General features: G+C 45.3%; 2 protein-coding genes across 6 annotated transcripts in view; both read left to right on the forward strand.

Annotated features, from left to right (window-relative positions):
* Nucleotides 1-14344, forward strand: part of LOC144481893 (Golgi reassembly-stacking protein 2-like) — a 739438-nt gene that overhangs the window by 546516 nt on the left and 178578 nt on the right. The gene's annotated exons all lie outside the window — the stretch shown is intronic.
* LOC144481885 (activin receptor type-1-like) overlaps nucleotides 1-14344 on the forward strand; it is a 125852-nt gene that overhangs the window by 94840 nt on the left and 16668 nt on the right. For all 5 annotated transcript variants that reach the window (XM_078201041.1, XM_078201040.1, XM_078201039.1 and 2 more), the window contains one exon: nucleotides 7423-7620. In XM_078201041.1, coding sequence (XP_078057167.1) covers nucleotides 7423-7620 — 198 coding nt within the window. The remainder of the gene's footprint in view (nucleotides 1-7422; nucleotides 7621-14344) is intronic.

Raw genomic sequence — 14344 nt, forward strand, 5'->3', positions numbered from 1 at the left:
AGAAGCAAGTTGTCTGTGCGCAATGAATAGCCAATTAGAAGCAAGTTGTCTGTACACAATCAATGGCCAATGAGAAGCAAGTTGTCTGTACGCAATCAATAGCCAATGAGAAGCAAGTTGTCTGTACGCAATCAATAGCCAATGAGAAGCAAGTTGTCTGTGCGCAATGAATAGCCAATGAGAAGCAAGTTGTCTGTACACAATCAATAGCCAATGAGAAGCAAGTTGTCTGTGCGCAATGAATAGCCAATTAGAAGCAAGTTGACTGTACACAATCAATGGCCAACGAGAAGCAAGTTGTCTGTACGCAATCAATAGCCAATGAGAAGCAAGTTGTCTGTGTGCAATCAATAGCCAATTAGAAGCAAGTTGTCTGTGCGCAATCAATAGCCAATTAGAAGCAAGTTGTCTGTACGCAATCAATAGCCAATGAGAAGCAAGTTGTCTGTATACAATCAATAGCCAATTAGAAGCAAGTTGCCTGTACACAATCAGTAGCCAATGAGAAGCAAGTTGTCTGTACGCAATCAATAGCCAATGAGAAGCAGGTTGTCTGTATACAATCAATAGCCAATTAGAAGCAAGTTGCCTGTACGCAATCAATAGCCAATTAGAAGCAAGTTGTCTGTACGCAATCAATAGCCAATTAGAAGCAAGTTGCCTGTACGCAATCAATAGCCAATGAGAAGCAGGTTGTCTGTATACAATCAATAGCCAATGAGAAGCAAGTTGTCTGTACGCAATCAATAGCCAATGAGAAGCAAGTTGTCTGTACACAATCAATAGCCAATGAGAAGCAAGTTGTCTGCACGCAATCAATAGCCAATGAGAAGCAGGTTGTCTGTGCGCAATCAATAGCCAATGAGAAGCAAGTTGTCTGTATACAATCAATAGCCAATGAGAAGCAGGTTGTCTGTGTGCAATCAATAGCCAATGAGAAGCAGGTTGTCTGTGCGCAATCAATAGCCAATGAGAAGCAAGTTGTCTGTATGCAATCAATGGCCAATGAGAAGCAAGTTGTCTGTACGCAATCAATGGCCAATGAGAAGCAAGTTGTCTGTACGCAATCAATGGCCAATGAGAAGCACGTTGTCTGTATGCAATCAATGGCCAATGAGAAGCAAGTTGTCTGTGCGCAATGAATAGCCAATGAGAAGCAGGTTGTCTGTATGCAATCAATAGCCAATGAGAAGCAAGTTGTCTCTCCGCAATCAATAGCCAATGAGAAGCAGGTTGTCTGTATGCAATCAATAGCCAATGAGAAGCAAGTTGTCTCTCCGCAATCAATAGCCAATGAGAAGCAGGTTGTCTGTATGCAATCAATAGCCAATGAGAAGCAGGTTGCCTGTGCGCAATCAATAGCCAATGAGAAGCAGGTTGTCTGTATGCAATCAATAGCCAATGAGAAGCAAGTTGCGTGTAGGCAATCTGGAGCCAATGAGAAGCAAGTTGTCTGTACACAATCAATAGCCAATGAGAAGCATGTTGCCTGTACGCAATCAATGGCCAATGAGAAACAAGTTGCCTGTACGCAATCAATAGCCAATGAGAAGCAAGTTGCCTGTACGCAATCAATAGCCAATGAGAAGCAAGTTGCCTGTACGCAATCAATAGCCAATGAGAAGCAAGCTGTCTGTGCGCAATGAATAGCCAATGAGAAGCAAGTTGTCTGTACGCAATCAATAGCCAATGAGAAGCAAGTTGTCTGTGCGCAATGAATAGCCAATGAGAAGCAAGTTGTCTGTACACAATCAATAGCCAATGAGAAGCAAGTTGCCTGTACGCAATCAATAGCCAATGAGAAGCAAGTTGTCTGTACGCAATCAATAGCCAATGAGAAGCAAGTTGTCTGTGCGCAATGAATAGCCAATGAGAAGCAAGTTGTCTGTGCGCAATGAATAGCCAATGAGAAGCAAGTTGTCTGTACGCAACCAATAGCCAATGAGAAGCAAGTTGTCTGTGCGCAATGAATAGCCAATGAGAAGCAGGTTGTCTGTACGCAATCAATAGCCAATGAGAAGCAAGTTGTCTGTACGCAATCAATAGCCAATGAGAAGCAAGTTGTCTGTGCACAATGAATAGCCAATGAGAAGCAAGTTGTCTGTACGCAATCAATAGCCAATCAGCAGCAAGTTGCCTGTATTCAATCAGTAACCAATGAGAAGCAAGTGGCTTGCATGCAATCAAGCGCCAATGAGAAGCAAGTTGCCTGTACGCAATCAATAGCCAATGAGAAGCAAGTTGTCTGTACACAATCTATAGCCAATGAGAAGCAAGTTGTCTGTACACAATCAATAGCCAATGAGAAGCAAGTTGCCTGTACACAATGAATAGCCAATGAGAAGCAAGTTGTCTGTACACAATCAATAGCCAATGAGAAGCAAGTTGTCTGTACACAATCAATAGCCAATGAGAAGCAAGTTGTCTGTACACAATCAATAGCCAATGAGAAGCAAGTTGCCTGTACGCAATCAATAGCCAATGAGAAGCAAGTTGTCTGTACGCAATCAATAGCCAATGAGAAGCAAGTTGCCTGTATACACTCAACAGCCAATCAACAGCAAGTTGCATGTGTGCAGTCAGTAGCCAATGAGAAGCAAGTTTCCTGTAGATAATCTGGAGCCAATGAGAAGCAAGTTACCCGTAGACAATCAGTAACCAATCAGCAGCAAGTCGCCTGTACACAATCAGTTGCCAATGAGAAGCAAACAGCGACAAAATAGGCAGTGTGGAGAATGGAGTAGGAATGGGAGGCAACACCGTGAGGGCAGAGCATGTGTTACCAGGTGGGGGATCTGGCGTGAGAGGTTGTGGATGTGGGGGCTGGTGGCGGTTGGGGGTAGGTATTGGGACGAGGGTGTGAGGGGACCTGGGGGGTCGGGAATGGTGGGGGGAGTGTGTTGGGGGAATGGGGGGAGGTTGCAGATGCAGCGTAGGGACATCTCGGCAGCAGACCTTGGTTGGGATGTATGGTCCTGTGAAGTGGTGGCCTGACTTACGTGTTAAACCAAATCCAGATCCCTATGATTGCCCCTTTTTCTTTCTAGAGGGAGCATGTTGCTCTCAACAACCCTGTCAAACCTCTGCCTGAGATTTGGACGGGTACAGTTTCACAAATCCAGCTATCCAAACACTGGACATTTTTACAATGTGCCACACAACAATTAAAGATCTTGCATGATTTAATAAAATGAAACATTAAATTTAACAAAGAGACATTTGGCAGCACAGAAATTGAGTATTGTTGAAAAAAAGAGACAGGCTGTTAAAACTTTTCACCTTGCACTCATCAGGACAGCCAGAAAGTATCAAAAGTAAAGTGAAGAGTAGAAGGGTAATTCAGATCCAGAATGTTAACTTTGTTTCTCCCTCCACAGACGCTGCCAGACCTGCTGAGTTTATCCAGAGTTTTCTGCATTTTAGAACAATTTGTACTGCGTGAGATGAGAGTGCTGATTGGTTGGCAATAGACTCTGATTGATAGAGGAATTGCCATGGGGACTGTAACAGGAAACAGTTAATTGCCAAGCTTTTCTTCAAAAGTGCAACCTGGCTTGAATTTTCATGAATGATAACTTAATATAAAACTTACCTGGACAATTTGGCTAGGCGCTGCATTGGCACAGTGTTCAATTCCGCCCTTGGGTGTCTGTTTGTGTGGAGTTTGCAAATTCTCCCTGTGTCTGTGTGGGTTTCCTCCGGGTGCTCCGGTTTCCTCCCACACTACAAAGATGTGTAGGTTCGGTGGATTGGCCATGCTAAATTGCCCCTCAGTGTCCAAAGATGTGCAGGTTAGGTGGATTGGCCATGCTAAATTGCTCTTTAGTGTCCAAAGATGTGTAGGTTAGGTGGATTGGCCATGCTAAATTGCCCTTTAGTGTCCAAAGATGTGTAGGTTAGGTGGATTGGCCATGCTAAATTGCTCTTTAGTGTCCAAAGATGTGTAGGTTAGGTGGATTGGCCATGCTAAATTGCCCTTTAGTGTTCAAAGATGTGTAGGTTAGGTGGATTGGCCATGCTAAATTGCCCTTTAGTGTCCAAAGATGTGTAGGTTAGGTGGATTGGCCATGCTAAATTGCCCCTTAGTGTCCAAAGATGTGCAGGTTAGGGGGATTGGCCATGCTAAATTGCTCTTTAGTGTCCAAAGATGTGTAGGTTAGGTGGATTGGCCATGCTAAATTGCCCATTAGTGTCCAAAGATGTGTAGGTTAGGTAGATTGGCCATGCTAAATTGCCCTTTAGTGTCCAAAGATGTGTAGGTTAGGTGGATTGGCCATGCTAAATTGCTCTTTAGTGTCCAAAGATGTGTAGGTTAGGTGGATTGGCCATGCTAAATTGCTCTTTAGTGTCCAAAGATGTGTAGGTTAGGTGGATTGGCCATGCTAAATTGCCCTTCAGTGTCCAAAGATGTGTAGGTTAGGTGGATTGGCCATGCTAAATTGCCCCTTAGTGTCCAAAGATGTGCAGGTTCGGTGGATTGGCCATGCTAAATTGTTCCTTAGTGTCCAAAGATGTGCAGGTTAAGTGGATTGGCCATGCTAAGTTGCCCGTTAGGTTCCAAAGATATATAGGTTAGGGGCATTGACCATGCAAAATTGCCCCTTAGTTTCCGGGGATGTGTAGGTTAAAGAGATTAGACATGATAAATGTGTGGAGGTATGGGGATAGGATGGGGAAAAGGGCATGGGTAAGATACTCTGTCAGAGAATGGGTGTAGACTTGATGGGCCGAATGACCTCCTTCTGCACTGTTCAGAATTCTAGGATTAGAGTCATAGAGTCATAGATGTTCACAGCATGGAAACAGGCCCTTCGACCCAACTTGTCCATGCCACCCAGTTTTTGCCATTAAGCTAGTCCCGATTGCCCGCATTTGGCCCATATCCCTCTATACCCATCTTACCCATGTAACTGTCTAAATGCTTTTTGAAAGATAAAATTGTACCCGCCTCTACTACTGCCTCTGGCAGCTCGTTCCAGACACTCACCACCCTCTGTGTGAAAACAATTGTCTCTCTGGATCCTTTTGTATCTCTCCCCTCTCACCTTAAACCTGTGCCCTCTAGGTTTAGACTCCCCTACCTTTGGGAAAAGATATTGACTATCTAGCTGATCTGTGCCCCTCATTATTTTATAGACCTCTATAAGATCACCCCGAAGCCTCCTACGCTCCAGAGAAAAAAGTCCCAGTCTATCCAGCCTCTCCTTATAACTCAATCCATCAAGTCCCGGTAGCATCCTAGTAAATCTTTTCTGCACTCTTTCTAGTTTAATAATATCCTTTCTATAATAGGGTGACCAGAACTGTACACAGTATTCCAAGTGTGGCCTTACCAATGTCTTGTCCAACTTCAACATGGCATCCCAACTCCTGTATTCAATGTTCTGACCAATGAAACCAAGCATGCCGAATGCCTTCTTCACCACTTTGTCCACCTGTGACTCCACTTTCAAGGAGCTATGAACCTGCACCCCTAGATCTCTTTGTTCTGTAACTCTCCCCAACATCCTACCATTAACTGAGTAAGTCCTGCCCTGGTTCAATCTACCAAAATGCATCACCTCGCATTTGTCTAAATTAAACTCCATGTGCCATTCGTCAGTCCACTGGCCCAATTGATCAAGATCCCGTTACAATCCTAGATAACCTTCTTCACTGTCCACTATGCCACCAATCTTGGTGTCATCTGCAAACTTACTAACCATGCCTCCAATATTCTCATCCAAATCATTAATATAAATGACAAATAACAGTGGACCCAGCACCGATCCCTGAGGCACACCGCTGGTCACAGGCCTCCAGTTTGAAAAACAACCCTCTACAACCACTCTCTGGCTTCTGTCATCAAGCCAATTTTGTATCCAATTGGCTACCTCACCCTGGATCCCGTGAGATTTAACCTTATGCAACAACATACCATGCAGTACCTTGCCAAAGGCCTTGCTAAAGTACATGGAGACAACATCAACTGCACTGCCCCCATCTACCTTCTTGGTTACCCCTTCAAAAACCTCAATCAAATGTGTGAGACATGATTTTCCACTCACAAAGCCATGGCTGACTGTCCCTAATCAGTCCTTGCATTCTAAATGCCTGTAGATCCTGTCTCTCAAAATGCCTTCCAACAACTAACCCACCATAAACGTTAGGCTCCCTGGTCTGTAGTTCCCAAGCTTTTCCCTGCAGCCCTTCTAAAACAAAGGCACAACATTTGCCATCCGCCAATCTTCAGGCACCTCATCTGTGTCTGGCGATGATTCAAATATCTCTGCTCGGGAACCCGCAATTTCCTCCCCAGCTTCCCACAACGTCCTGGGATACACTTCATCAGGTCCCGGGGATTTATCTACCTTGATGTGTTTTGAGATTTCCAGCACCTCCTTCTCTGTAATATGTACACTCCTCAAGACATCACTATTTATTTCCCCAAGTTCCCTAACATCCATGTCTTTCTTTGATTTGATTTGATGTATTATTATCACATGTATTGGGATACAGTGAAAAATATTGTTTCTTGCGCGCCTAACAGATAACGCATACCGTTCATAGAGAAGGAAAGGAGAGAGGTACAGAATGTAGTGTTACAGTCATAACTAGGGTGTAGAGAAAGATCAACTTAGTGCGAGGTAGGTCCATTCAAAAGTCTGATGGCAGCAGGGAAGAAGCTGTTCTTGAGTCGGTTGGTACGTGATCTCAGACTTTTGTATCTTTTTCCCGATGGAAGAAGGTGGAAGAGAGAATGTCCGGGGTGCGTGGGATCCTTAATTATGCTGGCTGCTTTTCTGAGGCAGTGGGAAGTGTAGGCAGAGTCAATGGATGGGAGGCTGGTTTGAGTGATGGACTGGGCGACATTCACAACCCTTTGTAGTTTCTTGCGGTCTTGGGCAGAGCAGGAGCCATACCAAGCTGTGATACAACCAGAAAGAATGCTTTCTATGGTGCATCTGTAAAAGTTGGTGAGAGTCGTAGCGGACATGCCAAATTTCCTTAGTCTTCTGAGAAAGTAGAGGCGTTGAGAGCAGGAGCCATACCAAGCTGTGATAACAACCAGAAAGAACCCTTTGTAGTTTCTCAACAGTGAATACTGATGAGAAATATTCATTTCGGATCTCACCCATCTCTTGTGGCGCATCGATAACTTGTTGATGCTTAAGAGGCCCTTTTCTCCGAATTACTCTTTTGCCCTTTATGCATTTGTAGAAGCTCTTTGGATTCTATGACTTGAACCACCCAAGGTCCAAACCATCCAACCCAAAATCAGACAAGATGCTAAATCCTTGGTCCTGAGGTTGCGGGTTTTGATAACGACACTGTAACTTGTAGTGTTCTAGGCATTGATCCAGTGTGTTTATTCCTTCTCGATATCTTTGTGCCTGATACTGTCCCGAATCTCTGTAACGTTTCCCCTTCACTGCACTGCAGGTTTGGCTGTCATTCACTCGCAGAATAACGACTTCCTGGACATTGGAAGCAACCCCAAAGTGGGCACCAAGCGTTACATGGCCCCGGAGGTGCTGGACGAGACAATCTGCACCAACAGTTTTGAGTCATACAAATCGACAGACATCTGGGCGTTCGGTCTGGTACTGTGGGAGATTGCAAGGAGAACGCTGATAAACGGTAAGTGTCGTCCCACTTGCAAGAGAGTTGCAACGACGGTTTTGGGAGATCCAGTGGCTAATTAAGACGGGGAGGCCTTTCAGCCCCTCAACCCTGTTCTGCCATTCAGTTAGGTTATGGATTGGCACAATCTATCTCCTTCTGCCCAGCTTGTCCTTATCTCTGTAAGCTTTAATACGTTTGCCCAAAAAGGTGGCACGGTGGCACAGTGGTTAGCACTGCTGCCTCATAGCGCCAGGGACCCGGGTTCAATTCCAGCCTCGGGTCACTGTCTGTGTGGAGTTCACACGTTCTCCCCGTGTCTGTGTGCGTTTCCTCCGGGTGCTCCGGTTTCCTCCCACAGTCCAAAGGTTAGGTGGATTGGCCATGCTAAATTGTCCCTTAATGTCCAAAGATGTGCAGGTTAGGTGGATTGGCCATGCTAAATTGTCCCTTAATGTCCAAAGATGTGTAGGTTAGGTGGATTGGCCATGCTAAATTGCCCCTTCGTGTCCAATGATGTGCAGGTTAGGAGGATTGGCCATACTAAATTGTCCCTTAATGTCCAAAGATGTGTAGGTTAGGTGGATTGGCCATGCTAAATTGTCCCTTAATGTCCAAAGATGTGCAGGTTAGGAGGATTGGCCATGCTAAATTGCCCCTCAGTGTCCAACGATGTGCAGGTTAGGAGGATTGGCCATGCTAAATTGCCCCTCAGTGTCCAACGATGTGCAGGTTAGGAGGATTGGCCATGCTAAATTGCCCCTCAGTGTCCAACGATGTGCAGGTTAGGAGGATTGCCCATGCTAAATTGCCCCTCAGTGTCCAACGATGTGCAGGTTAGGCGGATTGGCCATGCTAAATTGCCCCTTAGTGTCCAACGATGTGCAGGTTAGGTGGATTGCCCATGATAAATTGCCCCTTAGTGTCCAAAGATGTGCAGGTTAGGTGGATTGCCCATGCGAAATTGCCCCTTAGTGTCCAAAGATGTGCCGGTTAGGTGGATTGCCCATGCGAAATTGCCCCTTAGTGCCCAACGATGTGCAGGTTAGGTGGATTGGCCATGCTAAATTGCCCCTTAGTGTCCAACGATGTGCAGGTTAGGTGGATTGGCCATGCTAAATTGCCACTTAGTGTCCAAAGATGTGCAGGTTAGGTGGATTGGCCATGCTAAATTGCCCCTTAGTGCCCAACGATGTGTAGGTTAGGTGGATTGGCTATGCTAAATTGCCCCTTAGTGCCCAACGATGTGTAGGTTAGGTGGATTGGCCATGCTAAATTGCCCCTTAGTGTCCAACGATGTGCAGGTTAGGTAGATTGGCCGTGCTAAATTGTCCCATAGTGCCCAACGATGTGTAGGTTAGGTGGATTGGCTATGCTAAATTGCCCCTTAGTGCCCAACGATGTGCAGGTTAGGTGGATTGGCCATGCTAAATTGCCCCTTAGTGCCCAACGATGTGTAGGTTAGGTGGATTGGCCATGCTAAATTGCCCCTTAGTGTCCAAAGATGTGTAGGTTAGGGGGATTGGCCATGCTAAATTGCCCCTTAGTGCCCAAAGATATGCGGGTTAGGTGGATTGACCATGCTAAATTGCCCCTTAGTGCCCAAAGATGTGCAGGTTAGGTGGATTGCCCATGCTAAATTGCCCCTTAGTGTCCAAAGATGTGCCGGTTAGGTGGATTGGCCGTGCTAAATTGTCCCTTAGTGTCCAAAGATGTGCAGGTTAGGTGGATTGCCCATGCGAAATTGCCCCTTAGTGCCCAACGATGTGCAGGTTAGGTGGATTGGCCATGCTAAATTGCCCCTTAGTGCAAAGATGTGCCGGTTAGGTGGATTGGCCGTGCTAAATTGTCCCTTAGTGTCCAACGATGTGCAGGTTCCGTGGATTGGCCATGCTAAATTGTCCCTTAGTGTCCAAAGTTGTGTAGGTTAGGTGGATTGGCCATGCTAAATTGGCCCTTAGTGCCCAACGATGTGCAGGTTACGTGGATTGGCCATGCTAAATTGCCCCTTAGTGCCCAACGATGTGTAGGTTACGTGGATTGGCCATGCTAAATTGCCCGTTAGTGTCCAAAGATGTGCGGGGTTGGGTTGATTGGCCATGCTAAATTAACTCTTAGTGTCAAAAGATGCGTGGGTTAGGTTGATTGGCCAGGCTAAATTAACCCTAGTGTCAGGGATTAGCAGGATAAATATGTAGGGATACATGGATAAGGCTTGGGTGGGATTGTGGTCAGTGCAGACTCGATGGGCCAAATGGTCTCCTTCTGCACTGTAGGGATTCTATGGTTCTGTGAAAAATCTAACAGTTTTATTTTTAATTGGCCCCCCCCCCACAGCTTTTTGGGGGATATTTCCACTTGCCTTTGTGGGAAGAGGTCCTCCCTGACCTTACCCCTGTGGACTCACTCTAACTTCGGGGCGCTGACCCCATAGAGCCATCGAGTCAGAGAGTGATACAGTGCGGAAAAGACCATTTGGCCCATCAAGCCTGCACTGACAATATCTACACTCCTAACAGTTCTAATCCCCCTGATACTAAGGGGCAATTTCCCATGGCCAAGCAGCCTAACCTACACATCTTTGGACTAGGGATGGGCAATAAACGCTGGACAGCAAGCGATGCCCATGTCTCACGAATGAATTTTTAAAAACTCCCATTGGCCAGCCTGCGTTATGTCGAGCTCTTTTTGCACTTAGTCTGAGCAGCCCACGGTGGCCATTAGTGGCTCTTCAGAGATAACGAGGTACAAATTTCTCCAATAGTGCCAGGTCGCTTCTTTTGTTTGGGGATCACAGACAGGCATAGAGTCATAGAGGTTTACAGCATGGAAACAGACCCTTCGGTCCAACTTGTCCATGCCACCCAGTTTTTACCACTAAGCTAGTCCCAATTTTCCACGTTTGGCCCATATCCCTCCAGACCCATCTTACTCATGTAACTGTCTAAACGCTTTTTAAAAGACAAAATTATACCCGCCTCTACTACTGCCTCTGGCAGCTTGTTCCAGACACTCACCACCCTCTGTGTGAAACTATTGCCCCTCTGGACCCTTTTGTATCTCTCCCCTCTCACCTTAAACCTATGCCCTCTAGTTTTAGACTCCCCTACCTTTGGGGAAAGATGTTGACTATCTAGCTGATCTGTGCCCCTCATTATTTTATAGACCTCAATGAGATCACCTCTCAGCCTCCTACGCTCCAGGGAATAAAGCTCCAGTCTATCCAGCCTCTCCGTATAACTCAAACCATCAAGTCCTGGTAGCATCCTAGTAAATCCTTTCTGCACTCTTTCTAGTTTAATAGTATTCTTTCTATAATAGGATGACCAGAATTGCACACAGTATTCCAAGTGTGGCCTTACCAATGTCTTGTAAAACTTCAACAAGTTGTCCCAACTCCTGTATTCCATGTTCTGACCAGTGAAACCAAGCATGCCGAATGCCTTCTTCACCACTCTGTCCACCTGTGACTCCACTTTCAAGGAGCTATGAACACGTATCCCTTGATCTCTTTGTTCTGTAACTATCTCCAACGCCCTACCATTAACTGAGTAAGTCCTGCCCTGGTTCAATCTACCAAAATGCAACATCTCACAATTATCTCAATTAAATTCCATCTGCCATTCATCGGCCCACTGGCCCAAAGTCCTAATCTATCCAGCCTCTCCTTATAACTCAAACCAGTCTTGGTAGCATCCTAGATTTAGCCATTTAAGGTTTTTGCCCAGTTTGAAATATTTGGAGATAGCAATGAGCATATCTTTATATATTTTATATATTTATATGTATGTTTATATTCTTTAAGAAGTCTCACCACACCAGGTTAAAGTCGAGACGCAATTGCAAGATAATGGTTGGAATGCGAGTCTTTGCAGATAATGGGAAAAGACTCGCATTCCAACCATTATCTTGCAATTATGTCAGTGTCTGTATATGCCGTGTTTGTGAAACCTACCTCTCCACTCACCTGATGAAGGAGCAGCGCTCCGAAAGCTCGTGATTCCAATTAAACCTGTTGATTTGATTTTGATTTGATTTGGCTTGATTTATTATTGTCACATGTATTGGGATACAGTGAAAAGTATTGTTTCTTGCGCGCTATACAGACAAAGCATACTGTTCATAAAGAAGGAAATGAGAGAGTGCAGAATGTAGTGTTACAATTATAGCTAAGGTGCAGCGAAAGATCAACTTAATGCAGGTTAGGTCCATTCAAAAGTCTGATGGCAGCAGGGAAGAAGCTGTTCTTGTGTCGGTTGGTACGTGACCTCAGACCTTTGTATCTTTTTCCCGACAGAAGAAGGTGGAAGAGAGTATGTCCGGGGTGCATGGGGTCCTTGATTATGCTGGCTGCTTTGCTGAGGCAGCGGGAAGTGTAGACAGAGTCAATGGATGGGAGGCTGGTTTGCGTGATGGATTGGGCTACATTCACAACTTTTTGTAGTTTCTTACGGTCTTGGGCAGAGCAGGAGCCATACCGAGCTGTGATACAACCAGAAAGAATGCTTTCTGTGGTGCATCTGTAAAAGTTGGTGAGAGTCGTAGCTGACGTGCTGAATTTCCTCAGTCTTCTGAGAAGGTAGAGGTGTTGGTGGGCTTTCTTAACTATAGTGTCAGCATGGGGGGACCAGGACAGGTTGGTGGTGATCTGGACACCTAAAAACCTGAAGCTCTCGACCATTTCTACTTCGTCCCCGTTGATGGAGACAGGGGAATGTTCTCCTTTACGCTTCCTGAAGTCGATGACAACCTCCTTCATTTTGTTGACATTGAGGGAGAGATTATTGTTGCCGCACCAGTTCACCAGATTCTCTATCTCATTCCTGTACTCTGTCTCGTCATTGTTTGAGATCCGACCCACTACGGTGGTGTCGTCAGCAAACTTGAAAATCAAGTTGGAGGGGAATTTGGCCACACAGTCATAGGTGTATAAGGAGTATAGTAGGGGGCTGAGAACACAACTTTGTGGGGCACCGGTGTTGAGGATGATCATGGAGGAGGTGTTGCTGCCTATCCTTACTGATTGTGGTCTGTGAGTTGGGTCTGTGACTGTGAGGATCCAGTCACAGAGTCATAGAGTCATAGAGGTTTGCAGCATGGAAACAGGCCCTTCGGCCCAACTTGTCCATGCCATCCTTTTTTTTAAACCCCAAAGCTAATCCCAATTGCCCGCATTTGGCCCATATCCCTATATACCCATCGTATCCATGTAACTATCTAAATGCTTTTTAAAAGACAAAATTGTACCCGCCTCTACTACTACCTCTGGCAGCTTGTTCCAGACACTCACCACCCTCTGGGTGAAAGAATTGCCCCTCTGGACACTTTTGTATCTCTCCCCTCTCACCTTAAACCTATGCCCTCTAGTTTTAGACTCCCCTACCTTTGGGAAAAGATATTGACTATCTACCTTGTCTATGCCCCTCATTATTTTATAGACCTCGATAAGATCACCCCTCAGCCTCCTACGCTCCAGAGAAAAAAGTCCCCAGTCTATCCAGCCTCTCCTTATAACTCAATCCATCAAGTCCCGGTAGCATCCTAGTAAATCTTTTCTGCACTCTTTCTAGTTTAATAATATCCTTTCTATAATAAGGTGACCAGAACTGCACACAGTATTCCATGTGTGGCCTTACCAATGTCTTGTACAATCTTGTACAGAGGGAGGAGCCGTGAGACCCAGGCCACGGAGGTTGGAGATGAGTTGGACTTTAACCTGGCGTTGTGAAACTTCTTACTGTGCAGTCCAACGCCGGCATCTCCACATCATTTATATATTTTATATATGTTATGTAAAAAATTTGAAGAGGCTTAGTCTCTCCCAATGGGTATGAGATGAGGTTGGGTGAAAGGAGGTTAATGAGGGAGTGTATGCACTGACTGCTTGGCCCCAATGGCCTGTGTTCATGCTGTAAACTCAAAGAATTATAATGAGATTTTATATCCATTTTCCACAACTATGAACGCAGGAAACTTATCATTTGTTTGCACATCGTTGGAATATCATTGGCTGCTGTCATCAGCTGGTCCCTTTTGGCCAGAGTTCCTCAATCCTGTGTTTACTTCATGTGAAGTTATCACTGATTGAAAACACTCTAATCTTCATGTCAGCACCCAGTTTGGGACAAAAGGCAGAGCAATGAGTCTCGTGAATGTAATCCTCCTGATTAGAACGTCAGCAGCGAGCCAGGCAGAAGTGGAAGGCTGGCTTGTTCCAATCTTGTCAGGCTGTTCTCAAGCAGGACACATGGAAGAGTGCGGGGAGATGTCACTCTCAATGAGGTTCTCTTGTCTGCCAATGATTCTGAATCCCACGAAAAAGATTTGACTCATTAGCGGCCATTCAAACCAACGGGACGAGTTAGAGATATGTGTGTTTATGAGGCTTTCTGGTTCTGGAATGTCTTATTAGTTATTTGCAGGTTTTTCCCCCCTCCCCAAAAAACCAGTCATTCTACATGGCTGCAACAAATGTCTCACATTCAGTTTCTCTGCCTCTTGTTTTGGGATCATTTTGTTTTAAACAATCAGATGGGGAAGGTAAACTAAAGTAAAGTTAAAGTTTATTTATTAGTGTCACAAGTAGGCTTACATTAACCCTGCAATGAAGTTATTGTGAAAATCCCCTAGTTGCCACAGTCCTGTTCAGGTGCACTGAGGGAGAATTTACTACGGCCAATCCACCTAACCTACACATCTTTGGACAGTTAGGGGCAATTTAGCATGGCCAATCCACCTAACC

The sequence above is a fragment of the Mustelus asterias genome, chromosome X (genome assembly GCF_964213995.1).
Source record: "Mustelus asterias chromosome X, sMusAst1.hap1.1, whole genome shotgun sequence".
Taxonomy (NCBI): domain Eukaryota; kingdom Metazoa; phylum Chordata; class Chondrichthyes; order Carcharhiniformes; family Triakidae; genus Mustelus; species Mustelus asterias.